The sequence below is a fragment of the Mustela lutreola genome, chromosome 16 (assembly GCF_030435805.1).
Source record: "Mustela lutreola isolate mMusLut2 chromosome 16, mMusLut2.pri, whole genome shotgun sequence".
Taxonomy (NCBI): Eukaryota; Metazoa; Chordata; class Mammalia; order Carnivora; family Mustelidae; genus Mustela; species Mustela lutreola.
In genome coordinates this window covers 18,946,513-18,972,500 of record NC_081305.1, presented here as the reverse complement: position 1 = coordinate 18,972,500, position 25,988 = coordinate 18,946,513, and the positions used below count along the sequence as shown (strand labels likewise).

The 25,988-nt window shown below is 52.8% G+C and overlaps 1 protein-coding gene and 1 pseudogene across 2 annotated transcripts in view; one reads left to right on the top strand and one right to left on the bottom strand.

Moving 5' to 3' along the window:
* BEAN1 (brain expressed associated with NEDD4 1) overlaps positions 1 to 25,988 on the top strand; it is a 36,436-nt gene that overhangs the window by 5,592 nt on the left and 4,856 nt on the right. The window contains exons 1-3 of one of the 2 annotated variants that reach the window (XM_059152993.1): positions 4,325 to 4,420; positions 4,880 to 5,041; positions 20,264 to 20,524. In XM_059152993.1, coding sequence (XP_059008976.1) covers positions 4,999 to 5,041; positions 20,264 to 20,524 — 304 coding nt within the window. In that variant the 5' untranslated portion in view covers positions 4,325 to 4,420; positions 4,880 to 4,998. Of the gene's footprint in view, positions 1 to 4,313; positions 4,421 to 4,879; positions 5,042 to 20,263; positions 20,525 to 25,988 lie in introns of those variants that run through there. The other variant, XM_059152994.1, reaches the window with a different exon arrangement.
* Positions 12,385 to 19,483, bottom strand: LOC131818676 (nuclear envelope phosphatase-regulatory subunit 1-like; annotated as a pseudogene).

Genomic DNA, 25,988 nt, shown 5'->3' with positions numbered 1-25,988 from the left:
ATTATCTCACCCAGCCCCCTCCCTGTCTCTGAATCTCAGTGTTGACATCTGCAAAATGGGGGGTTTGTTTTGCGATCCCCTGGGCCGACGACACGTGACTGCGGTAGAGCGGGCGCCGCAGCGGCGTCACCGCGTCACGTGGCCTCCTCCACAGGCCAGCCCACTCCTGCGGCCCCTCGCTGTCCGCTGTCTACCGCGGTGCGGCACAACCCTCCCGGGTCCGACTGCCGCGCATGCGCCGTGCCGCCTCTGCACACTGTCTGCGCCAGCTCTGCTCCGCCAGCCAGGCTCTGCCCGCCAGGGGCGCGGCGCCGCCCCCCCTCTGCCACATACGCATTTGCCCAGGTCTGAGTGTCGCAGTGGGCCCCAGACGAGGTATTCTGGGAGCGGGGACGTGAGGCGGAATGGGAGTGACGTGGACTTGCCGCACACCATTAAGCCACTTCAGAGCCTGGAGTGCCGCCGCCGCCCGCCCTCCCGATTCCTAGCCAGACAATACTGTCGCAGATGAGTCACAGACAGGAACGCGCCTCGCCTCGGATGCCGGGCTCCGAGACAGGCGGGCAGGGGGAGACGTGACCTGAGAGTGGGTCCAATCCCAACCCCCCACTCCCGCAGTCCCCGCTTCGGAACTCGTCGCCCAGCAAAACACAATCTCAGCCCATCTGTGCCAGACCTGGCCATCCACCACCCCCACCCTGCTGTGTCCTCACTGCCGCTCTGGTCACATGTGGGGAGAGCAGGGTGGGCACTTGCGCACACAGACACCTGACATCCATCTCCTTTGTCTCGATGACCCCAACCCAAGCTCCACCCAAGCAGAGGATCTGATGCTACCATGAAATGGTTTTCCTGTAGGTCCCCATGTTGAAATCCACAATTGGGGGAGGGGAGGAGAACACTGTGAGGCCGAGATTGCCATTTTAGGACCCCTCGCCCAAAACCCCTCCTTTTGTTTTCCAAGGGTTTTGTGTGACAGCTCTTGGAGTTTGGTAAATATTTGAATAAACTGATGTAAGCCAGAGATCCTGGGAGAATGCAGCAAGAAGATGTGTATGAGGTACAGATTGGGTTACATGATGCAGGGAATGGTACCCTAGCTAACGTCAGCATCATTGTCACCCACGATGTCATGAACCATGTAAGTTCCTTACATGGGCGTCCTTCTCCTCAGGAAGCTGAGCATCATTACAAGGCAGCCTCAACACTGCAGTCTGATGATGACATCAGACCAAGGGAGATTTTTCTAGATTCCTCATACTTTGGAATGTCCCCTCAATGCCCAGCCCCAAGTGAATTCCCAGAGGCCACACTTGTCCTGCATACCCACACAAGAAACGAATAATCTAGAACAAGTTAGAAGAAGAGCTGTCCTGGAGGGATATCCAGGTGCTGTGGGGGCACAGCCAAAGCGACTATTCCATCTACAGCAGTCACAGAGGACTTCACTGAAGAGGTGTCTTGAGCTGAATGTCGAAAGCTAATGGGAGTATGCCAGGTAGAGAGGAAGGGCAGGACATGCAAGGGAGAGGGAATAGCCTGGAGGCATAAAAGGCCAGGGAAGGTCCAGAAAGCTGGCCAGCCAGAACACCAAGGGTGTCAGATCTCTGTGGTGTGTCCCTGGTGTAACTGGGGAACACTGGGGGACAGGACCCCACCCTCCACAGGTCTTCCTCCATCTGCTCTCTGTGAACTCGGGTGGGCCAAGTCACTGAGCCTCAGTTTTCTCATCTGAAAAATGAAAATGATGCTACCCACATCAGGGGACATGTGACAGGAATGTTGATCCTATTACCTGGCGTGTGCAGCTGTTTGGTGAGTGTAGGTCACACCTGAAAGCTCGAGTGCCCAGAAGGCTTCCATATACAGAAATGTCTACCTGACCCAGTCCCTTGCCAGCCTCCTGAGCCATTGGGAAACATACACGTTGTCCACCAAACACCCAGACTGACCGCAAAATGTGCAATGCGAGGATTCTTGGCGCACCCTGCCCTAAGCAGCCCATCTCCCACTTCCTCACCCCCCATCTCCACAGCCTCAGCCTTCATCTAAGAGTCACAGGGTCCAGGGGAAGGAAAGAGGAGAGGGTACAGGGGGCCTCTAGGAGAAGCAAGACCTTGGGGACAACCACTTGGAGTTTAGGGGGTGGTCAGCACCCCCCACATAGCACCAGTGTGGCCCTACAGGAAGTATACATTCAGCATATTTTTAATAAGCATCCATATTATGCCAATTCCCCAGAGAGGTGAGCAGAGTCCCAGGGCTATGGAGATCATGGTAGAAGTCAGGTGATTCACCTAAAGATACCAGGGAGTTATGAAAGAAAGTGACATGATCCATTTCACCTTTAAGAAAGACCTCTCTGGAAGCAGCACAAGAGATGACCTGTCAGCCCACTTAAGTCCCCCTCCAGACACATACATGGCTGCAGTGCACACGGGCGCACCCACAAACACGAACACAGACCCATGTACACACATGTGTTTTTAGAAAGTGTAGATCCCAAGCCCTGAGATTCTTCATGAATTTTCTGGTGTGAAATCACAGCTCCCCAAGCAGCCTGCCACACCAGAGAGACTTCTCTACCAGGCCTCGGGAGATCACATCCTACCCTCACTTCCCCCATCAAAACTCTTGTTGGTTTCTGTGGGGACTGGGAGTGGGCATCAGATCAGCCCGGGGTTCACACCCAGAAGGCTGAGCTAGAAGGAGCCATCTGGAAAGAGGGATTTCAGGGTCAGCAGCAGCAATGGCTCCCTCCCTCCCTCCCACCCCCTCAGACATCAGAATGAACATGAAGTACATACCTTTCATCCTCGAACTTGGCGAAGGGCCTTACCCTGCTTTCCCCCTGAGGACACCACAGCTTAGAGAGGTGAAGTGCTTTGCCCAAAGTCACACTCCCCGGAGTGGCAGAGTTGATACCAACCTGGGGACTGGACTTCTGAGCTCAGCCTCTCCAAAGGTAAGTCCTTGGTTCATTGACTAAATAGAAAAAAAAAAAAAAAATTATTCATCAGTGCAATTTGGCCAATGGTCTCCATCAAAACGTGGCTCCCATTTGGAGGGGAAAAGGGTAGATAATAAAAAGGATCTCTGTAAGAGACAAGGATGGGAACCTCTGGACCTGCCTCTTACACAGAAGTTCTGTCCACAGTGTCATCCCCAGGACCAGGGAGGTCAGCTGCCTCCTGGGGACCTAGAGGGGCCAGGCTCTCTGCCTGTTAGCTTCTGGCTACAAGCTCCCCCCCCCCCCCGCTCCCCCACCAAGAGCCCACTGAGCTCCATATTCAGAGTCCCTGCTCAGCAATCCCCAGAGGTGCAGTTTGGTTTCTGCAAGTCTAGTGACCACAGTCCCTAGAAAATAAGAATCGTATCCCCCTGCTGTTCATACAGCTTTATGTCACTTGGAGCTCAGAAGAGACTGAACCAACTCAGACCTTTAGCAGCATGGAAGGTTACGTTACTTTTTAAAAATGTTTCCTCTCTCACACATGGGTGCTCTCTTGCTGCATGGGCTTTCCAGTATCACACCAGGCTGACATGGGGACCGGGGATTTGGGGAAAGAGACATTTGCATTCTCTTGGCATTTATTAGGTGCCTTCTAAGGCTGACAATGGGGGCTTTGGAGTCAAACAGACCTGGGGTCTAGTCCCAGCCTGTAATTAGAAGCTGTGTGACCTTAGACAAGCTACATTACCTCTCTCTGAGCCTCAACTTCCTTATTTATAAAATGAGAATGAAAAGAGCATCATCCCCTTAAAGTTATCCCATTACTGTTGGGATAACAGTAATAATAATAATAATAATAAGGTTTCAGTTAAGCAACTCTAATCACCCTTCCAAAGCCAGCTCTGGGACCTTGAACTTGTTCCTCACCCTTTCCAGGTCTGTTCCCCTTCTGTGATAGGAGGGCCTTGGGCTGGTCTTTAAGGGTCCTTCCATTTATAAGATGCTCAGAATGCCATGGTCCCTTGTAGTTGTCTCAGGCAGTGGCTTCTCACAGGTTCAAGAGACAGGAGAACTCCAGGGAATCTCTCATGCCTGTTCAAGGATCCACCCAGATAAGATTTCCCCTCTCCACCCATCACTGAGATCCCCACATGCTTTTACCCCACCTCTGCCCCAGAACCCCCACACTCTGCAGCCCAGAGCTCCCTCAGCAACCCCCACCCATGCCCAGACTGGGCATATGCTGTCAAAGTCCCCACCTTTTCCCCAGAGGTGCACAGCCAACGGACATGTGTATCTTGGGGATCGGGGGGTGCTGTGTGGGCGTTCCCCCAACATCTGCTTGTTTGTGTCTCTACAGGTGACCGGCAGGTCCTTCTTTACTCTAAGTCGGGACTCAACAAGTCGGCAGGCTGGCTCCGCTATTCTGTTCCAAGGATTACATGTCCTTCAAACGCCCCTGTCCCTGTAAGTCTCCTTCCCACATTCTCCGTGTGTCCCGGGGCCAGGCAAGGGCTGGGCTTGGAGACAGGGTTGCAGAGAATGCTTCTAGATGTTTGGCCATAGGGCTCCAAGGGTCTGATAAGGGGCTGATGTGCTATGAGGGGTTTGGGGAGGGCAACACAGAAGACCCCTGACATTTGCAAGCGACATCTGTCCTTTACTGGTCCCTCCATATCAGCACTTCCCAAAGTGTGGGGCGGGGCTCCTCTGAGGGATATTAATGAGATTACTTTTTTGTTTTTTTTTTTAATTCCATGGCCAAATGAATGTGGGAAATGCTGAGTGAGACAAGTTAAGTAGCTTTTGTGACCGCAGGACTTTTCAGAGCCTTTAATGTGGTGATGTGTGTTGTGAGACTGCCATAGAAAAGAGAAAGCCCAGTGGCCTTCCCAAATTTAACTGACCACAAGGAATGTCTCACAGGACTGGTGCTCCACAGAACATCCTCGTCAGAGTTCACTGTCCTAAGGAAACCCTCCCTGCAGCATCTCTACCACGAAGCCCCTCATTTACTAATTCATTTCATCTAATGAAGCCTTGAGATGACTTTGCCCATAACATCCTTCTCATGGCTCCCTGATGTCTGTAAGTCCAAGTGATGGGCTTAATCGGGTGTACCCCTGGGGATCAAGGCTACAGCCCCCTTGGGCTTACTCCCCTAGTCTCCACCAGCCCCACCCACCTGGGGGACCCCTTCACCTGTCCCCATGGCAGCCACCCGCTTTCTCTCATGATGTTCCCTGTGCCCCCCCAAAACCACCATCACTTGATGCAGTTTGAGAGAACATGCCTTCTCCTTGATGACTCAGGACTACGAGCCTGTGTGAAATCCAGGACCCCTCCTTAGCCCCCTCCGATGATATCTCTTTGTCCTCTCCCAGCTCCCAGGCTCACTCTAGCCAATCCCTCACTCCCACTCACGGATGTCTATTCGAATATGTACCACTGGTGACTTGTCCCCCATCTTGGAGTTGGGGTCCTCTCTTCCCAGTAGTCGAAACGTCCACCGTTAAATCTTTAAACATCAAGGGACGGCTGCCATGGTCAGGTAGAGGAAACTGGTATACCCTGCCTGAGGGGGACGGTCACCAGGCATGCCCTGGGGAATACAGTGACGGTGGGATTCACTGTCCCCAGAGCGGTGTCCGGACGGAGCCAGAACAAGCTCGGTAAGTTCTTGTTATTGTCGTTACTGCTGCTGCGGAAATGGAAGAGGGGGCCAAGCCAGGCCAGGTGAGAAGGCTGCCATGCAGGGACACCTGCCCCCCAGAGGGCTGGGGTGATCGTGTTGAGCCGCTGGAAATGGAAACGGCTGGTAAAGGGCCCTGGGAAGCCCTGTCTACACAAAGAGAGGCCATCAGCACAAGACAGCTCTCTGCATACCCATTCCCTGAGGATAAGAGGACGTGCCCGCAGATATTCTAGGCTGTTCGGAAGCGGTTCCTACACATCTCTTCATTCACCCCTCCCCTATAGGCCCAGTGCCTGGCATGCAGTGAGCACTCAGTAAATGTTTGTTGAATGAATAAATGTATAGTCAAACACTCTGAATGAGGAGCTGGAGGCGGTAGGTGGGGGAGAAGCTGCAGCTCCTGACTCCGCCACCAGATTTTCTCTGTAGCTTCAGGCAGCCAGCTCTCTCTGAGATGAAGGGGTGGTCTGAGGCGAGGGCATTCCAGGAGCTCAGGGCTGCTGGGAGGCTCCAGGGAAGGCAAGGGAGGCACGGATGGGCACGCTTGGCCCCTCACTGCCCCTGGCTTCAGTAAGAGCAGCTGAGCCTATGTCTACCTATAGGTGGGGATCTGCTCAGATTTCTTCGGGGAAGTGGTCCCTGGCAATGGCAGTCCACTGGACAGGTCGTGGGGCTGTCCAGACCCACCCCTTCCTCCATCCGCCTCTCCTCCTCTGCCAGATTCTTCTCACGTCTTCCAGTCTGACTTCTTCTCTTTTCTCTGAACATGTCTGAGAAGGATTCACTGTCCCCCACCCTGTCAGCAACACCAGCCAACTTCAGCCTAGCTTCTGCACCCCCTCCCCACACTCCATCCACTTCTGTGTCACTAACTCCAGTCCGTAGCTTCTGGTTCTCCTTCTTCCTCACGGGGCAGCTTTCTTGAGGACTCCTCCTTTGGGTTCTCCTCCAGCCCCTCCCGGCATCTGGTTCTCTGACGAGCCATCGGTGGTGTCCCTTGGCAGTGGGGAAGGATAGATTCTTGCCACACCTGCCCTGGGACACTGGGGTTCCCAGGGCTCGAACGCTGCCCTGGACATTCCCTCCGAACACTCCAGACCTTCCCCTCCTCACCCACTTTTCAGCTGCAGCTTCTAGGCCAGCAGCTTCCAAGGTTCTCTCTCTCCCCCAGTTCCTACCTGCCTCCAGATTCCTCTTTCTGTCCTCTGCTGCCTGTCTTCCCTGGGCAGCCCGCACCCCTGCAGCTCACAAGGAGCTGTCTCAGACACGGCTCTTCGTTCCAAGCTGGCTTGGCTTGGTTTTGCTCTATTGCTTTAGGGTACCACGATTGACTCAGTCCCTCAGGCCAAACTGCCCAAGGAGACCCAGCAGTTTCCAAAGTGGGTCATTAGATTGCCATTCAGGCTTTGCCCCGATCTGGGATACGTTTCAGATTCAACCTGGAAATTGCTGCCTCAGTAAATGTGTACTGAACGCTGGACAAGTAAACGAATCAAAATGAAGCAGACGCCTTGCGGGCAGCCTCCTCAGCTCACAGACCAGTGACCCTCACACCCTTTCTGGAAGGGATGCGGAATCACAGAGCTCCAGACATCCTCCAAACACCTGACATGGGACCATTCTAAGGAACGAAACCAGAAATCCCAGGAGGGCCCTGACAAGGACACACACCCTCCTTTTTAACACCTCCATTCCTGTTCTGTGAATTTAGACATCTAATAGAATCGGTTTACCCTTCTTAGCTCACAAAATCATCTATCCCAGTTCAAAGGAAGCTACCAAAGCCCATTAAAACCTGGAAAACTTAGGGTAGGAGCCATAACTTGTTCCCGTTTGGGTTTCTACACCCATCCCCCGCTGCCAATTGAGAAAGTGGGGGGGCAGTTCCCAAAAGGAAAAACAAGCCCCAGCGTTTCCCAAGCAAGACCCCACTCCTGGGAGTCAGAGCTCCTGAGGTGGGAGGAGTGAGCAGGAAGGGTCGCCAGTGTAGGGGGAGAGCTGGGCAAAGCGCAGAGGTCTGCCTGGAAACCAGGCAGCTTCAGACACCGGGGGAAGCAGGACTGTCCACTGGCTTCTTGAGAATCAAGCAGGCTTTAACCAGAGCAGGCGGGGCCAACTCCTCCCAGGCACAGCCCGCGCTGGCCCACACAACAGCAGCCCCCCCCCCCCACCCGATCCCACCTTTCAGGCACTGCAGCTCATCCCTGCCCCCCAGCGACAGCCCCTCCCCCAAGTTCTACAGGTGAGAAGACTGAAGGCAGAGGTTAGAGGCAAGAATAGGCAAGCAGGAGACCAGAGGGCTTTAGCCACTGCAAGTGGGAAATCAGGTCGTCTGCCTGCAAGTGCCAGGCCGGTGAGCCATTTTCCAGCCTTAAGCCACTGAGGGAGGTGGAGGAGGACCAGCCTGGCTCCTCAGGAGAAAGCCGGAGGCGTGGGAGCCTTCTCCATCTGGCCCCAGCTGGGCAGAGTAGCCCAGGATTCCCCCAGAACCCAGGCTCCAAGAACAGATGCTTCATAACCTCTTCTTAGCCACTGGCAGATGGCCGTTCCATGGAGCTCCCTGGGACATGGGGGTGCCCGCCTTCCCCTGGCTGCTGGGGACAGATCTGGGGGAGGAGGGACTTTGGGGGACCCAAGAGAGACGGAGGCTCTATCAGAGCAAGAAGGAGGCAAGGAAGGTAGCATGCACTGATGCTGGAGAAGTCAGCTGGGGTTCGTCTCTGCTGAGCTCTCAGGCTGCCCACAGCCTGCCAGGAAATACAGCCTGGCAGAGCCCTTGGAGGGGCTTGGGTCTCCCCGAGAATCAGTGTTATGCAGTAGACAATGCCTGGGTTTCTGTACAACCCAGTGCCGACACTTAGCAGCTGTGCTATCTGGAGCAAGCTACATAACATCTAGAAGTTCCAATTCGCTCCTCTGTAAAATGGCAATGTCATACCAGATGTGATGTTCAGATTTAACATGCTCCATGAGGAGAGTCTCAGCTGGTGCCAGGCACTGAGATGATCCTCAAGAAGCTTGAAAGTCCCATCCTTTTGACCCCTTCCTCACTACACACAGGGTAGTGTTACCTACACCTTTAGTGATAGAGCAGGGGAATGGAGACACGTGGAAACTCCAGAGGGAAATTTGGGGGTTGGACCAGATACTACTGTTTTCTGCTCAGCTCATTGTAACAGTGATCTCTGCAGAGACTTAGCTATCAACAGAAGGAAGGATTTGAGGGCAAGGCACGCAAAGGATGGGACACACTCAACATTTGCCTCTCCTGTGCCCAGAGCAGACATGGTTAATCAGCAGCAGCGCTCTCCTACTGGGCCCCCATGCAATCCCAGGCTCTCCAAAACTCAAGCATACACCACCCGAAGATCACTGGCCTGTGGAGTGAGGCCCTCATTCATTCCTTGCTGTGGTCTCACTTTGGAGTGGGCAAGGGAATAGAAGTAGGGACTTCAGCTAGACATTACTCTCTGAGTCTCAGTTTTCTCATCTGTAAAATGGGAATTAATAAAAGGCTATACCTCAAAGGACTGCTGTAAGGATCCAAGGCGGTATCACAGGTCAAGGGCTTATATGGCCATCTCTTCCCATGGTTTCCTTGCAGCAGCTCTGCAAGAGAAGGGTGAGTGTGCTCATTCCACACATGAAAAAGCTGAGCATCAAGGACATAGAGAAACTAGTCTAGGTGACAGGTCGGGGATATACCCCAGGTGAGTCTTTCCAGGTGCAGATGGCCAGCAGGACAAGGACAGAATCAAGTCCACCCCTTGGAGGGAGGGTCCACTCTGCAGCATTTCATGCCCCACGAAGGTCCTGGCTGCCCGTCCTCAGAGTTCTCTGGTCTACCAGAGTCTGACTAGGGTAGGCGCTCAGCATCGGATCGCTGATCTTACTTGTAAATACACGTGTTCTATTAGAGTCCCTGGCAAAAATGTGCCCACCGCAGTCTGAACACCTAACGTGGTAATACTCTAGGTATTCTCTTCTTTTTGAAAGTTTGAGTTACACCACTTCGCTTTTACAAAAGACCTACATTAGTACCTCTTTTCACGAACCAAAAGAAATCAGAAGACAGTTCTGCTTTCACGAAAACTGAAGACGGTCCGGCATTTTGTTCCAAAGCAAGCCAGTGTAACAGAGGCAGCTGCACACCCCAGGCAGCAAGAGCAGTTCCACCGAGCTCCTTCCCCAAAACCACACCCGGCAGCATCCCCACCTCCAGCCACCAGAGCTTGGAACTGCGTCTGGGAGCATCTCCTTATCCCAGTTAATTCTGCACATCCGTTAGCAAGATGTAGCCTGAGGTATCAGAAAAGCCTAAGTGAGGTTATTTTTTGGGCCTCAGAACGCTAGAACTTTTTTTCAAATGAATTACTGATCACCACTTCTTCACTTTACACCATTTTGGCTTATGCAAGGTTTTGTGGGAATGCTCTACTTTCAGATAGTGGGGGAAACCTATCATGGCAGCAGTACCCGCTCCCCCCTCCACTTCCACAGAGCGCTCCCAGCCTGCAGGGCTCTTGCATTCCACTGCCCACCCCGCACACCCAGCAGTGAGCGTCCCAGGTGATGTCATCCAGCCTCTTGGCATCAAGGAACACAGATACGCTGACAGCCCCCAAATTTCCATCCCCAGCTCAGACTCTCCCTGAGCTCCAGACTCATATATCCAACCATTTGCCCCCTCAGATGTCCACTCAGGGTCTCTAGAGCATCTCAGATGTAACATGTCAAGACCTGAAATCTTGACTCACAGTCCCGCATCAAAGCTGCCCATCATCTTCCCCATCTCACTAAATGACAGCTCAGTCCTTCTTTGGGCTCAGGCCCCGAACTTTGTCAGTTGTCACTGCTCTCCAGTTCATCCACTGGCAATTCCATTTAATGGATTCATCTTCAAATCGGGCTCTGTCTTGCCCCCCTGGACCAAGACACCATCATCATCTCTTGGACCACTGTCCAGCCTCTTCTGCCACAACCAGGAAAGCTCTAGAAACTGAGCCTTGGGATGGTGGAGGGGACAGTGTTTTCTGTATCTAGACATCTTGCCGATTGTCAGAGTTGTCACCTATGGCATCCCAAAGCCAAGTACACTGGGAGGAGAGGGTGGATTTTCCTGCGAACAGGAATGTGCAAGGACATAGCCATTTCTCTGCTAAGGGCTACCCTCGACTAGTGACCCCTAAACTCAGCTCTGCCTGCAACTGAAACTGTGCCTAGGGTGACTGGGGAAAACTGGTTGTCCTCTGTGACGTCACTGCAGACGTGTGCAGGCCTGCTTGCTTTCCAGAGAGGAGAGAGAGGCTCCAAGAGAGACAAGTCACATAGCCAGGGACCTGCCAGAGGAGGAGACAGGATTCAAAGGCAGGGCTCCTGGATCTAAGTCCAGGGCACTGGCCACACGGACCCCTCTGGGAGCACAGGTACATTTCAACTCCCAGAGCCCTCTCTATTTGCTCCTCTCGTGTCTTCTATCAGCTCCCTAAGCATCAGCTCTAGGGGCTGCTCCCTCAGCCCACCAGACCACACCTGGACTCCATGTGATCATGTAGGTGATTGTTAGGCCTTGCTAGAGACCGTCATTCCAGAGCTCTCCTCTGCCCATACCCCAGGCTCTTTAGCCCCTGGATAACACTTGTCTCCCCCAGAAATGGGGGTAAGGGTGAGGATTAGGGGTGATGCAATAAAAACGAGAATATAATTTTATAATCCAAAAAGCCAGGGTGGACCCCTCTTAAGTTGGACGGCAGCCTTATTAGAGAGTTTCCAGCTATTTTTGAAATTTTAGGTTTTTGGTTCAATGAAATGAAATAGTTTAAACTTTTTCAAAAATGTCCCTTTTTTTTTTTCCCGAGATAAGTTACTGCCAACATTTTAAAATATTGACAGTGGTTCCAACAGTTTCAGGACTGTGGTTACAGCACACGTGGCTGTGGTCTGTGCACTGTGTGTCACCACCACTCCCTAAGCGGTGGGAACCGCAGCCCTGGGCACACCCCCCACCTTAACCCCATGCCACCCTCGGGAGGGAGCAAGATGATCAATGACAGCCGTGCGATGCAGCACACGGGCCCATCTACGGAGCGTAAAATCCAATTATCTAAAACAACATGACTATCAAATTCTCAGACACTTTGTAATTTATAACAGGATTTGTATATTCAGAAACCTGTGGAGTATTCTTGGAATGCTTTTAAAATATAAATTATATCGAGTATTAAGTAAAAACACTGAACCGAGCAGTGTCCCCTCGATCGGGGCAGAAGTTCAGGGTAGGGTTTAATGAACGTTTACCCACCATTTCAATCTCCATTCCTGCTCGATCTGAGCATATCCAGCATTTCTCTCTCAGTAGGATTTATTTTGAAGTGCACAAGAACGAGAGGCTCAGCTCCACGCCATTGTCTTGTTACAAGAGGCAGGGGGATGGCAGGGTGACGGACACATGTAAGAGGAGAAAGGTGCACACAGTGTTCTCCCTTTGTTCGGCACTGGCTTTGACGGAGAACAGAAAACAAAAACATGCCATAAACACAGAACGAGGGTCTGTCCGTAGGTTTGATTCAGCACCCAAGGACCATGGTTGTGCTGTAGAAACCATTGCAGGATGGAAGTTTTCAATATTGCACGAATATTGAAACATAGGTAATCAGAGGCACCAAAGGCACCGGTCATGTGAGTCATCATCAAAAGACAGGCCGGGTAAATATCGCACATTTCCTGTCAGCTGCTGCTAAGACTTGCATTTTTCTAAACGAAAAGAAATCCTGCGGGGCTTTTTACTTATCACTTGTTTGAAGAAAGGCTGTTTGAGGTTCCAGCATTGAACACGAGGCCTAGGTTGCAAAATTAGTTTTCCCGTAGCATCACGAGATGTATTATACTCTGTTAATACTGTTTGACATTGAACTGTCTGTCATAACTGATGGTGCCGCTAGTCTGTGGGGTATCCCGCAAAAAAAAACAAAGCCATTAGAGGTAAATAACTAATTGTGAAAAAGGGGATGTGCCACAGAGATGTGAAGAAGGACCCTTTAGTGTCTTGGGATCTTTTAACTACTTCCAGGCACCTGTACAGACAGGAACCTCCATGGGCAGCATTCTCCAATGGCCTGGGGCAGGTTGCAAGTGATGAATATATTAAGAAAGTCTTTCAAAACTTTCTGCTTGCTCTAGCCCTGGCCTCGACCCTGTTCACATCTGAGTCCTGTGTTGTTCCTTGGCCCCCTGCCCACCTCAAAGTCCAAATTCCTACCAAAGATCTTTATTTTAATATAGTCAAACTTACCAATTTTTTCATGGAATTTTTGTATCTGCTTAAGAAACCCACGGTCATGAAGACATTCTCCAGTGCTTTCCTCTGGAAGCTTTACTGATTTGCCTTTCACATGTAGATCAATGTCTAAGGGATATCTTTAAGATTTTAAGGTTTCGTTGTCCTATATTGAGCACACACAGTGTGGCAAGCATCCTGCTAGGCACTGTGCTTTAATTAGTTCATAGCCAAGACTGCTGTTTCCATTTTACAGATGAAGTAAGTGATAGAGGTTCAGAGGGGTAAAGAGAGCAGAGGGCAAGAAGCAGGCTTTGAACCCAGGACCATCTGTGTCTTACTTAGCCTAGGACAAGCCATACTTATGTAGGAGTGCTAGCCTTTCCCCTCAAGGAAGGCAGGTGAGGACTGATCCTTCTCAGAATATTGTGAATAAAGGGACTGATAATGTGCCTGTTTGGCTCCAAAGACCACTAAGGGCTACAAAGCAACCTTGGGGGTTCAGAGGATAAAAGGCTGTTCCCAAACATCCCATAACATTTTTAGAAATCCATGTTCCATGAACCACTAATGCTAAGAAGCAATTCCAGAGCTCCATGGTTCAGTGTGATGCTAACAACCACTTAATATCACCAAGATCATGGCCAAGAGATGCCGGGCTTTGCCCCATCTAGTTTTTCGCATCCTATCTATGGAAATGACATATTAATAGATTTCCTGGTCTTAAACCATTCTTGCATTTCCAGAAGAAGCCCTGTCTACTTCTGGGACATTATTTTTAATACACTGTTGCCCTGGTGGTTTTCCAGATGGCCTCATAAATTCTAGGAGCTGAGAGAACCTCTGTGGAGCAGGGGACAAAATCCCATCACCTCTAACATTTTCCAGAATCAGAACCTATGAAAGCAAAAGGCCAAAGCAAAACTCAAGGAAGAGAATACTGTAGCCCAAGTACATAGCTTGAGCCTGGACCAGTTGTGGTGGGATAGCTGAGGATAATTTGCAGCTTTCATAAATTTAACATGTTATATATCAATTATTCATGAACTTCCTGGAAAGTCCATGTTGTAGTAAATGGTCATTTTCCAAGCCATGATTTTGAGTCTCATAATGCAAGCTGGGATGTGGGAGCTAATCCCCCCAGCTGATGGGTGGGCCAAGCCAGCCCCCCAGCATCTTCTTCCCAACACAGTTACATGACTTCCTACTCATTGAGCATTGACCATGACTCAGCCAGTGTTATAAAAACCTATGTTCTTTGTGGAAAACAGCGTAAGAGCCAACTTTAGGTGTTGACAAAAGAGGAGAGAAAATGAGGAGGTCGGGACCAGTGATGATTCTAGCAAGAAAATGAGAGTTTGGTGTGGGATCAAGTGGAAAGCCTAATTCTGTCATGGCTTTCCTTCTGGGATGTTGCCCAGTTCACCATTTGCTCCATAGAAATAGTCCATAGAAATAGGGAAAAGTGGTTTGTGACACTGTTACGGTGAATTTCCCCAGCCAATGAATAAATTATCCACCCAACCAGAGATAAAAGTTTAGTGAATGATAACAAGACAGTAAGCTCGTTCGATATGTAGAAGCGATAGTCCATGTGAGATCATTTTGGTGAGTTTATTTAAGTGGCATCTTAATAGTGGAATAAACCACTTTCATCTTGTATTTATAGTCATGAAAGGCCTGTGGGTAGTCACTTAGATTTTCCAGTTATATTTTAATGTAGTAGTTGAGAAGCTTCTAGTAGGCAGTGGAGCACTCCCCTGTTAAGCCTGATGTGTGAAACAGATGGAAACAGAGCTACTCTGTGTGAAGGGAGAGCAGGGAGCTCCATCATATCCCAAGCTTCTCTTCTTGGCCCTGGGGCACCTATGTAGGACCTCTTGCTTCCCACAGTTTGAGGTTCATTGTGGTCTGATTTGTACCATGTTCCCAGTGTCTAGCACATGTCCAGACGTGGAAAATGCACTTAGTGAGTATCGGTGAGTGGATGGATGGGCAGATGGATGGATAGATGGATGATCAAGAGAATGCTGTGTAGATGCCCAGGTAAATAAATACACGGAGGGTGGATGGTTGGTTGGCTGAGTAAATTTATAGAGGATTGAGGGTAGATGACTTCACATTCCAGTCCTCCTCTCCACTATAATCTACCCTGTTTATGATGCCACAAATGGCCAAGTAAAACGTTTCAAGACCTTGACATGACATTAGCTGACTTCTTGTAGAGACGCATCCCCATTGTAAGAAGAATCTTGAACACCAAGTTGCCTTTTCCTCACTTCCATTATCCCAAAGTCTAGCTGCCATCTAGGTGACCTCCTACCTCACCCCAGAAGCACCTCCTCCTTTCTGGAGCTCTGCTGGGACCTCACCTCTCTGTGTTCCTTCCTCCCTCCTCTGTTTGTCCTCCAAGAGCCCAGCCCCACCATGTGGATGTCCCTGAACCCTGCCCCAGCACTCTTGTATCTCTCCATCACAGACACTTGGCAGCAAGAGGACAGGTTTCGGCAAATGGGCTGAGAGGCTAACCTAAAAAGCAAAGGAGGAGACCCAGAAATGCCCATGCAAGGGAGCCCACCCTGCCATGTCCCCTGCCCCAGCCCCTCTGCATATTCCTGCCAGGAGGCTGGGACCTGCCAACATCCAGCGGAGAGAAGATGGCGTCTGAATCTTCTTTCCCATATTCCTTCCAGTGACCTCACTGGAGGTCACTCAGCAGTGTAGGAAGAACCGCACAGCTGAGGCCAGACTTGCCAGGGAAGTGGATCCATGACAAATGTCCTCAGACTTTCCTGTGACAGGAGCCATCAGTCAGATTTGAGTTGATGGCCCTCCTTTTCCTTTTAGCCATCCTCTCTGAGGGGGTGGGCCGGACAACAGGCTTAAAGATATTGGCTCAACACCTCCAGTCCTGGTGCCCTTCCCTTGTCAGCGCTCCTCAGGGAGCTTCAGGCTGCAAAGACCGCTTCCTTGTACACAGACAGAGGGACTGTAGAGCTGCCTGCACACTACACTCAACAAGGACTTGGTAGTGATCTTCTGCCTCAGTTTCCCCACCTTGCCTGTTTCCCAGATTGGAGACAGCCCTGACCCCATCCTCCTGACACAGGACTGAATCTTATCGCCTCCCCTCACACCCACTGTGCTCACCCAGCTGCCACCCCCTCCCGACCCCTCTCAGACCCATTCACCCACCCTGGAGGGATGAACATTCGAGAATAGGTATCTCTTTGGACAGAGTGCCAGCAGGTCCAGAGAGGGCAGAGTGTGCCGAAGGTCACACAGCAAATGAGCGATAGAACCAGACACAGAGCCCAGCTCCCCTGCCTCCACCCCCACCACATCCCACTCTCTTCCCCTGCTTGGTGCCACGATTTGATGAGTTGTCAGACACCCTGGGTTCAAATCCCAGATCTGCCACAAAACCAGGGCGAATCTTCAGCTCACCAAGTCCCAGCATCCTTATCTATAAATGAGGGTAACAAAGGTATCTGCATAGAAGAGAAGCCGGTCCCAGACCCTGCCCCACATGTAGACCTGGGTCACATAGAGCCTTCTGACTCAGTTGTGGCTCCCAGCTGGACCAGAAATCTGGAGGCAGAGATTTATGCCTGGCACAGCAGTGGCCCATGGCCCGGGGTACCGCCCCAGCCTCAAAGGGGCCCTTGGGACCCTACCTGCCGAGTAGGGAAGCATCAGGCCTCTCCTTGAGGCCTGCTCAGAGCACATCAAAGAAGAGAGGCAAAGGAACTCTGCAGTGGCCTTCTGCCAACCAAGGGTGTCTGCCGGAGCCTGGCTCTGTACTCGGCTCTGCACAGCGCGGGGCCGTGGTCCTCAGCCTCCCCGACCCCAGCCCCATGCTCACGTGGACCCTGGCAGCAGCCTCCTCCCTGATCCCCGAGTCCCCACTTTGCCCCCCCAAGTCTGCACTCAGAGGGCTCTCCTAAAACACTGTGACCACACTCCTTCACCCAAGTCTCCTCTCTGCCCCGGAGATAGAGGACAGTCTCTTGATTTGACATTCAAAACCCTTCACGGTCTGGCCACTGCCTCAGCCTCCACCTCTCTCATGACTCCTCAGAAGCACAAGGTTCTCCTGTGGTGGGATTTGCCAGACTGATTCACCATCGATCTGGAGCCCACCCCAGACCTGGACTCCTCCGTTAAGACCTGATCCGCTCCCCTAGACGGTAACACCCCTTCCATCCCCACAATCTGCCCGGGCTTGTGAACGAGCGTGGATCCCGCATTTGGGCTGGACGGTTGGGTGAGTGATGAGCAGAAGGACGTGCCAGCGGGTGAGTGAGAATGACGGAGTAGCTCACAGAGCCCGGCCCCATCCCCCCAAGAACACAAGCAACCCATCCCTGACCTCCCTCCTTGAGACTCAAATGGCCCCCGAGTTCCCTTTGTGGGCTGGCCTCGCCCAAGATGCTGGAAAAACCCAGTGACAAGACCGAGGGGACACAGGTCCTGCCCTCCAGGGGCTGTCAACCCCATGTGGAACCAGAGGGAGTATGAGTGCAGGCTTGGGAACAGCACAGAACAAGCTGGATCTAAGTTCTGGCTCCACCCCTTTCACTACCTCTGTGCCTCAGCTTCCCCATCTGTAAAATGGGTGGGAAAGATATCTGCCTCTCAGGTTGCTGTGATGATTAAATGAGATTATGGTGCTTATAAAGGGTGTAGAGCCTGACCATTGCTGCTAAGTGCCCGGTGAGAGCTACCTTAGTATTCCCATTGTTCCTCTGTGGAGAAATTGCCCCAGGGCCCCTCCCCACAGTCCCAACCACATCTCTGGGACAGATGCAGAAATGGAAGATACACAGAAGAGGGGTCCCCTCCCCCAGCCCCTCAGCCCTGAGTATCTACTTGTCCCAATCTGTCTCTTCCTGACACACACGGGCTCCCTTCTCTGGAATCCTGGTGTCTTATCAGCAACGTTCAGCTGTTAGTACGCCTTCACCCTGCATAAGCTGTAGATCACGGCCTGCTCTGACTACAATAAAGGGATCCAGAAGCAGCCAAGCATCATTTTAGAGACAGGAACTTTTTAGTTTATCAAGATCCAAGAAAACATGAGCTCCCAGAGCCCAGTGCCTGGTAGTCACAGGCTCTAGCCCTTGGCTCAGAGTGTAGGCCTGAGGTTGCCCCCCAACCCAGCTCCCTCTCCGTGGGCCACGTGACCTTGGGCAAGTTGCTTAATCTGTCTAGGGCTCAGTTTCTGTAGAAGCCGCTTGGGAAGAAAGTCCAGGAGAGAGGCAAAACCTGCCTTATCCTCTGTGCTTGCCACAGCTGGTGTAGGGGGACGGGGAGGCAGAGGGGTGGCAAGGAGGGCTGTCACCCTGTTATTTCTCTGCAGTCATACATATCTTGTTGATATAATGGGCCCTGCGTTTAGAAATTGGAAGAGTTTCCCTCATAATTTAAAGTAGCACCTACCTCTGCCGGTCCTGGTGACTGGGAGATTAATTGCTCAACCAGCCAGGCAGGTGGGCGCCAGCACCAACTGGCTCTGTCTGCGGGCATGGGTGATGCCATCATTGCACCCAACTGGTGATGAGACTGGAACTGCTGGGGGACAAGGCTCTCATCTGCAGGTGACGCGGAGGAGGGCGGGGCATCTTCAAGGTGACCCTGAGGCACCGGCACCTCAGCAGCACAGAACAGACACACACACTCATATCCAGCTCTAGGGAGCTGAGCTGGGCACCATCCTGGACGGGCCAGCTCTCCAGGAGCACGTCTGCCTTGAGTCATGGGTGACCGGTACGACACAAGCCATGGCAGCAGCGGGGACACACTGAATGGGACAGTCTAGAGCCCTGACAATGGTGTGGACCGCGCCCCCACTCCTACTTTCTGGAAAAGAGCGATGTCCCTGACATGCACCACCCCTGCCCTTGGCCTCCAAAATGAGAGGCCACCTGGTGAGGAGGAAGAGGGTGACATCAATTGGACAGCTGGGCAGCCTGGACTTTACTAGAGAGAATCCAGTAATAGGTGATCATGGCTCAGCTCCAGTCTGAGCCAAAGCCCTGGCCACTGGCTGCAGAGTAGTAGTAGCACAGGGCACCGTGGTCACACTAGGCAAGTGGAACCAAAAGCTCCATTCCCTGACTGGGTGGAATCACCATGTGGACCACTACTAGAAAGGACATGGAGGCTGCCTCCTGGACCCAAAAGGAATAAGAACCATTGTCATTTAGTAACGTCTGTCACCAGCCTCGACTGAGGAAAGCGTGGCCGGCGTGCTCCATGTCCACAGCCAAGGGCTTGAGTCCTCCTAAATTGAGGTCTGACTGGACAATTTAAATGGATCGCTTTTGCCTGAGAGACAAGGAGGAGAGCCCCACTTTGCCCCTTTCCAGCTGTGGGTCTTCAGGAAAAACGGACAACTTGAGCTTAGGGTAGCTAGCTGACAGCCAAGGGAATAAAAACAAGCAGCTGGCACTTCCCCCAAAACTCAAGCAGGCCCAACCAGTCAAAAGCAAACATGAAACTGAATTCTGTACCTTGTCGAAAGTGGGGTCCTGGTGTCTCCGGCCGTTACCGCCATGTCGTTGGTCTCTCCCTTCAGTGCTTCAGCCTTTGCTCCCTATATCGTAGGGCTATGTTCTTAGGTGCATATAGGTTTATAATTGTTACGACTTCCTGACAGACTGCCCTTTCATCATTATAAAATGCCCGTTTATCGCTAATGACAGTTTTTGTTTTGAAGTCTGTCTTTTTTAATATTAGTACAGCCACTCTGGGAAGCCTTCTCTGCTCTGATCCAACCCCTTGACGTGTCTGGGTCAGTTACCATTTGATTTCCCTGGAACCCCCTGGGGAGGTTTCACCCCCCCAAAGCAGGAGGTCAGAGTTAGAGGCCAGCAGAGTTAGTCCTCATACTTTGACCAACATCCCCATCCATCACTGACCCCTTTCCAAGGTAAAGTTCACCTTCCAACCTCAAATCTTGGTGGAGCAGAGTCCCTATCTAGCACTGAGTCTTGACTTCAGGCCTCAGTTCTGCCACTGATTTGCTCTGTGACCTTGGACAAGTCTATTGCCTGGAGTTTTTCTTCTCCTACCTGTGAGCTAGTTGAGCTCTCCGGCCAGAGCTGGAGAAAAGAGGAGGGGAGGTCAAGCCGCAGCCTCAGGGGCTCCTTCAGGGAGCAGAGCAAAGCACTGTTCCCTTCCTCCCTCTCACAGGCAGCTGGGACACCGTCCATGGGGCTGAAGCCTGACTGTCCTCCATTTATTAGGGACACATCATTCACGGGCAGCCGGGCTGGAAGAGGAAACATGGCAGGGTCTGTGCCCCAACTCAATGTCCTCTCCTTGTTCCCAATAGCTCGGTACAACCGAACCAGCTATTTCTACCCCACGTACTCAGAGAGCTCGGAGCACAGCCACCTGCTGGTGTCTCCTGTATTGGTGGCAAGTGCAGTCATAGGGGTGGTCATCATCCTCTCCTGCATCACTATCATCGTGGGCAGTATCCGCAGGGACCGGCAGGCCCGGCTCCAGCGTCACCGCCACCGCCACCGCCGCCACCATCACCACCACCACCGCCACCGCCGCCGTTACCACCGAGAGTACGAGCAAGGATACGGTGAGTTGCCGTCCACCCCGGGGCCTGGCCTCCTGTCTGATTGTGACGGCCACCCAGGAGACACAGGGGAGGGGGGCAGCCCTGCCAGGGGTGGGACGGGGTGGTCAGGAAGAGATCAGAGGCTCTCAGGGGCCTGAGAGGTCCAGGAGTCTGCCAAGGTGACCCTGAAGGTCAAAGGAAGGGTGTGGTCTACTCCCCAGCCTTGGCCAGTGTGGGCCCGGCTGTACTGACAGCTGGTCCAGCTGGGACCTGCGTGGAAGGACGGAGGGAGAGAGGGATGGGGGGGTCGGACGGGGGGACAGATGGGGAGGGGGATGAGGAGATGGAGAGGTGAGGGAATGGGGGTGGGGCGAGCGAGTGGACAGACCAGTGGCTGAAGGGAAAGATGGGTGAGTGGGTGGGGTGGGAGATGGTTGGCGACATGGGTGGACAGAAGGACACAGGAAGAGAGGATGAATGGCTAGAGTGGGTGGATACAGGCGGCGTGGACTGGGTGGGCTGTGTGAGCGCATGGATAGATGGGGGGGTGGATGGATGGATGGATGGAAAGATGGACAGATAGGAAGGTGGTGGGCTAGACAGGTGGGGGGTCAGTTGGACACATGAATAAGTGGATGGATGAATGATGGCACGAGTGATGAGTGAGTGACTCTACCCCCAGGGAGCCTGCAAAGTGCATAGAGAACGGATTGGAGATTTTCCCAATGAGGGGAATCTCCCTTACACAGAGGTGGTGGTTAATTCCTGGGGCAACCAGTCCCCAAAGTGTTCATCTGGCCAGAAGGCCTGAACTGTTTAGAGAAGGCAGCCACCTGACTTTGTCTGACACTTGGAAGGGGACCGTTATCTAACAGCAGCAAGAAGGAGCTCAGTTCATTCAATTCCCAGAATGGTTGTCAAAAGCAGGAAAAAGCCTGCCCTGAGGCCTGACGGAGCCTCGGCCTGGACTCTGGGAGCCATATGGACCCAGAGGCCACCATCACACCACAGGTGAAGCCACCTGGAGGCTCCAGAGCCATGGCAGGGCCTAGCAATCTTTCCTCCTCCTCTGGGACAGGCAAAGCTTGGGAGAAAGAAAGAAAATAAAAATCTAAAAACTGGTTGGGTGGGATCTCATCCACATGGACCAGAGGCCTGAAATCCACAGCCCCCTCCCAACATGCCCCGATCACCCAGCAGCTTTGTGCCACTTCCTCCCCCTTCCACACAGAGTTAACTGGGTGAGGAAGGGGCTACCTTTCAGCAACTACAACTCGCCTCCCGCACCCGGCCGCCGGGAGCTGAAGCAGGGAGGACCTGGACAGCAGGACACTCACTGATTGCCCCGCACTTTTCACGCACGATCTCATTTCACCCTTACTGTGGTCCTGGAGGTCAGACTACTTTTTATTGCCTTCCCAATTTACAGATAAGGAAGTTGAGATTGAGGGGCGCCTGAGTGACTCAGTGGGTTAAAGCCTCTGCCTTCAGCTCAGGTCACAATCCCAGGGTCCTGGGATCGAGCCCCGCATCAGGCTCTGTGCTCAGCAGGGAGCCTGCTTCTTCCTCTCTTTCTCTGCCTGCCTCCCTGCCTACTTGTGATCTCTGTCAAATAAATAAATCTTTTTTTTTTTTTTTTTTTAAAGGAAGTTGAAGTTGGGGCATTCAGGTGGCTATAACAAACATACCAAAAACGGAGTGGCTTGTAAACAAAAGAACTTTTTTTCTACATTCTGGGGGCTCGGGACTCCCAAGATCAAGGCCCCTGCAGATCTGGTGTCTGGTGAGGGCCCACGTCCTTCTCGCTGTGTCCCCACACAGTAGAAGGGATGAGCTAGCTCTCTGGGGTTTCTTTTGTGAGGGCACTGGTCCCTATTGTGAGGGCTTCACCCTCGTGACCTAATCATCTCCCAAAGTCCCCAACTCATACTAGCAGCACCTTGGGGGTTCAGATTTCAATATAAGAATTGGGGACTGGAGGGTTTAGCAAACATTCAGACCATAGTCAGGTGCTGAAGTAACCTACCTAGGGTCAACCAGCCAGGTGGACCCCAGATTTGAGCCCAGGTAGCCCAGCCTAGGCTCCTGCAGGCTCCCCACCACGTGCCATGGGTCACACCACTGAGGGAGGCTGAAGGTGTGGGGGAAACAGCACCAGGGGCACCCCATGGGCCCAGGGCCCCATCTGGCAAATGCACCCAAGACCTAGGGGCCCTGTGGACCTGGATGTTGCTCCGCTGGCAATGCTGGTAGGAGAAGTAGAAGAGCAGGAAGCTGCCCCTCTCAACGAGACACAGAGGGACATCACCTGGCAGGGGACATGTGGCCACGACGGAGGAAGGGGACAGCAGGTCAGCAGGTCAGTGGTTTGTCCTCACTGCCCAACAGGGGAAGCTAAAGAGAAGAGTCAGCATGAATCAAGCAGGTACTGGAAGCTCAGCCAACCCAGTCCCCTCTAGGGTCCCCAGAAGCTGAGGACTCCCCAAGAAGACAAGCCAGGAGCACTGCCCAGCACTGGCCTGGCTTATTCCTATGCTTATAGCTCCAGCCGGCCCCTGGAGGAGTGGGAGGCTCTTGCCCAGGCATGCCCACTCCCAATAAGGAGTGAGGATTAGGGTTAGGGGAACCTCCACACCTTTGCATATGCTCTTCCTAGGTCCACAGTGCCATTCCCCATACTACCCCCCCCCCCCCGCCCTGCGACAACTGACAAAAGCCTACTTGTCCTTCAGGCCCACCTCAAATGCCACCACATCCTGCCCAGGTAGGATGGAATCACCCTTCCCTGTACTTGCTTGGCATTTGCCCACACTTCTGCCAATGCCCCTGTCATGGGATGGCAGGGTTGCACCATGGAAAACAGGACCTGTGGGTGGCTCTTGACCAGTGGGGTCCATAGCCCAGCACAGGATCTCACCCAGAGAAGATGTTCCACCAGGGAAGGAACCACCCCATTTCCTCCTCACTGCAAGTGCTGTGTTTGCCCATTTCCTTTTACTTAGTGTTTTTTTTTTTTTTTTAAGATTTTATTTATTTATTTGACAGAGAGAAATCACAAGTAGATGGAGAGGCAGGCAGAGAGAGAGAGAGGGAAGCAGGCTCTCTGCTCAGCAGAGAGCCCGATGCGGGACTCGATCCCAGGACTCTGAGATCATGACCTGAGCCGAAGGCAGCAGCTTAACCCACTGAGCCACCCAGGCGCCCAGTGTTTTATTTTTTTAAAGTTGTCTCTACACTTGACATGGGCCCCGAACTCACAACCCTATGATCAAGAGCTAGCCAGGTGCCCCTTGCCCATTTTAAAGACCGGGGTACCAAAGCACCTTGTTGAACAGCCTGGAAGTTCCCAGGCCTGAGGAGCCTGGTACTTAGAGCATGGGAGAGGGGGCCAGAGTAAATCCCAAGCTGAGGTTTGAGGTTGACCTTGGCCTTAAGAAGAGAGATGGGCCTGGAGGCCCAGGGCTGGTGGTCCATGAGCAAGGCCCTGGCCCTGATCTCTGTGGAGTTAGTGGTGTGACAGCAGGTCACAGCCAGGCCACACCCGGCATCAGGCCTTTGCTGCCCAGTGCTGATGGGTGCAGCCCTGCCTCCCTGTCCCCATGGGTACCCATTTGTAGGGTTCCCGCCTCCTTGCCCTGCTTAGGTTCTCAGCTCTTGCTTGAGGCCTCAGTGGGAGAGGCACTGACGCCCCCCCATAGCTTCCCACAGCTTCTTGGAGGGTGCACAGGGGTGCCAGGAACCTTGGAAGGAGGCTGGCGAGAAAGGAAGCACCCTGTGCCTCACTGTGGGGAGGGCAAAGCAGCAGAGCACTGACAAGCACCCGCCCGGTAGCCCTGGGGACGCTTCTGTCCTCCAGACACCCCCTTCCCCTGGCTGCCCTGACTCGGGCTCTCCTGCTCTCTCTCCTAGCACTCTGCCTGTGCCTCCTCAGACTTCTCTGTGGATTCCTAGTCTCTGAAGAGAGGAATAGCAAGGTCCCTCCAAGCCAAACCCTTGGCCCCAGGTCCTCTCTCTACACGCACTTCTGGCTCCATCTCAGCCACCTGCCTGTTTCAGGCACTACCGGTCACCCTCGGCCAGGGCTCCCCCAGGCGTCTCTCCTCAAGGTCTCACAGGCCCCTCAGAACCAGGGATCCAAAATGGCCTTCATCTTCCTCGTCTTACTGTTCAACCCAGGGAAAGTGGTCTAACCAGTGTGTAGCTCAAGCGAGTCACCTACATGATGGGTACACGGGGACCCACGCCTACAGGGTACTGTGAGGACTAAGTCGCACAGAACCTGGCTTCCGGGTCCATGCTCAATACATGTTAATTCTTTTCATTCTTTCTCCCCCGAGAAAACCTAAGCCAGGGCCACACTGGTGACACTGGCCTCTGCCCCTTGCCAGCCACCTGACCGGCAGCTGCTAGGCATTCTCTGCAAGGCAGCCTAAGTGACTGACCTGGTGACTGACCTAAGTGCCATCCTCTGCTCAACACCCCTCAGTGGCTCCCCATTGCCCTTAGGACACAATTGGCCCTCCTCTGCCTGTGCACAGAGTCCTTCTGCCATCCAGCCGGGCACAGAGAGAAGAGCCAATAAATGTTTGAAAATGAATGAATGAATGAATGAACCAGTGAGTGAATGAAACAAATTCTATTTCTGTGAGATGGAAAGATCTTCAGTTTTAGGAGGCAGATCGGGTCTCTCACTTGCCGGGGCTTTAGAGTGAGCGCCCCCACCTCTCAGTTTCCCCATCTGAGAGCAGGAGGCGGCCACAGCGCCTCTCACAGGTGTGGGGTGAACACAGCAGGTGCCTGTGGGTGCAAATTCCTGTTCTCTATTCCTGGGCTCGTGGAGGGGCGTGTACCTCAGATTGGGGTTAAATCAGGAGCTGAAGCGTTTCTTGACTTTGGCAAACAAAGGGGTAGGGAGAGCTCACTCCCCATGAGGTGGCTAGGGGGACTTCCAGAGGCCTAGACCACTGGGGTCTGTGCTGACGTGGAAGTAGAGAGAGGAGATGAGAAAAGAATTTGGGGGAGTTGAAATGAGGGGCCGGGGGAGTCTTTCCAGCTGTTCCTCAGGAACTCTGTCTGCGCTGAGCTGGGTGAACTCAGGATCGGGTTCTGAGCTAGGTGAGCGCCTCAGAGCAGCCTCAGTTTCCCTAAGCTCTTCGGCCTCTGGGAAGCCCCAGGAAAGATGCCCAAGCAGAGAGGGGCACGGCAGTGTGCTCGGCTCCATTAGCTGTCGGGCGTGCCCACCACAGCTCTCCCACCATGGTCTAGGACACAGCTTTAGCTTTCCCGAGGTTGAGACAAGCCCTAACCTCCTGTGTGGTTTGGTGGGCCCCTCCTCACCCCAGAGCCCAGAGGCCCACATCCCACCTCTGTCCTCACCCTACTTCATGCTTTCTTCTTTCCTGAGTTTCTTCCTCAAGTTCTTCCAGAAATTCTCACCCTTCAGCTGGTGCCCTAAAGGGAAACAAATCTCATTTCAGCTCCTTTT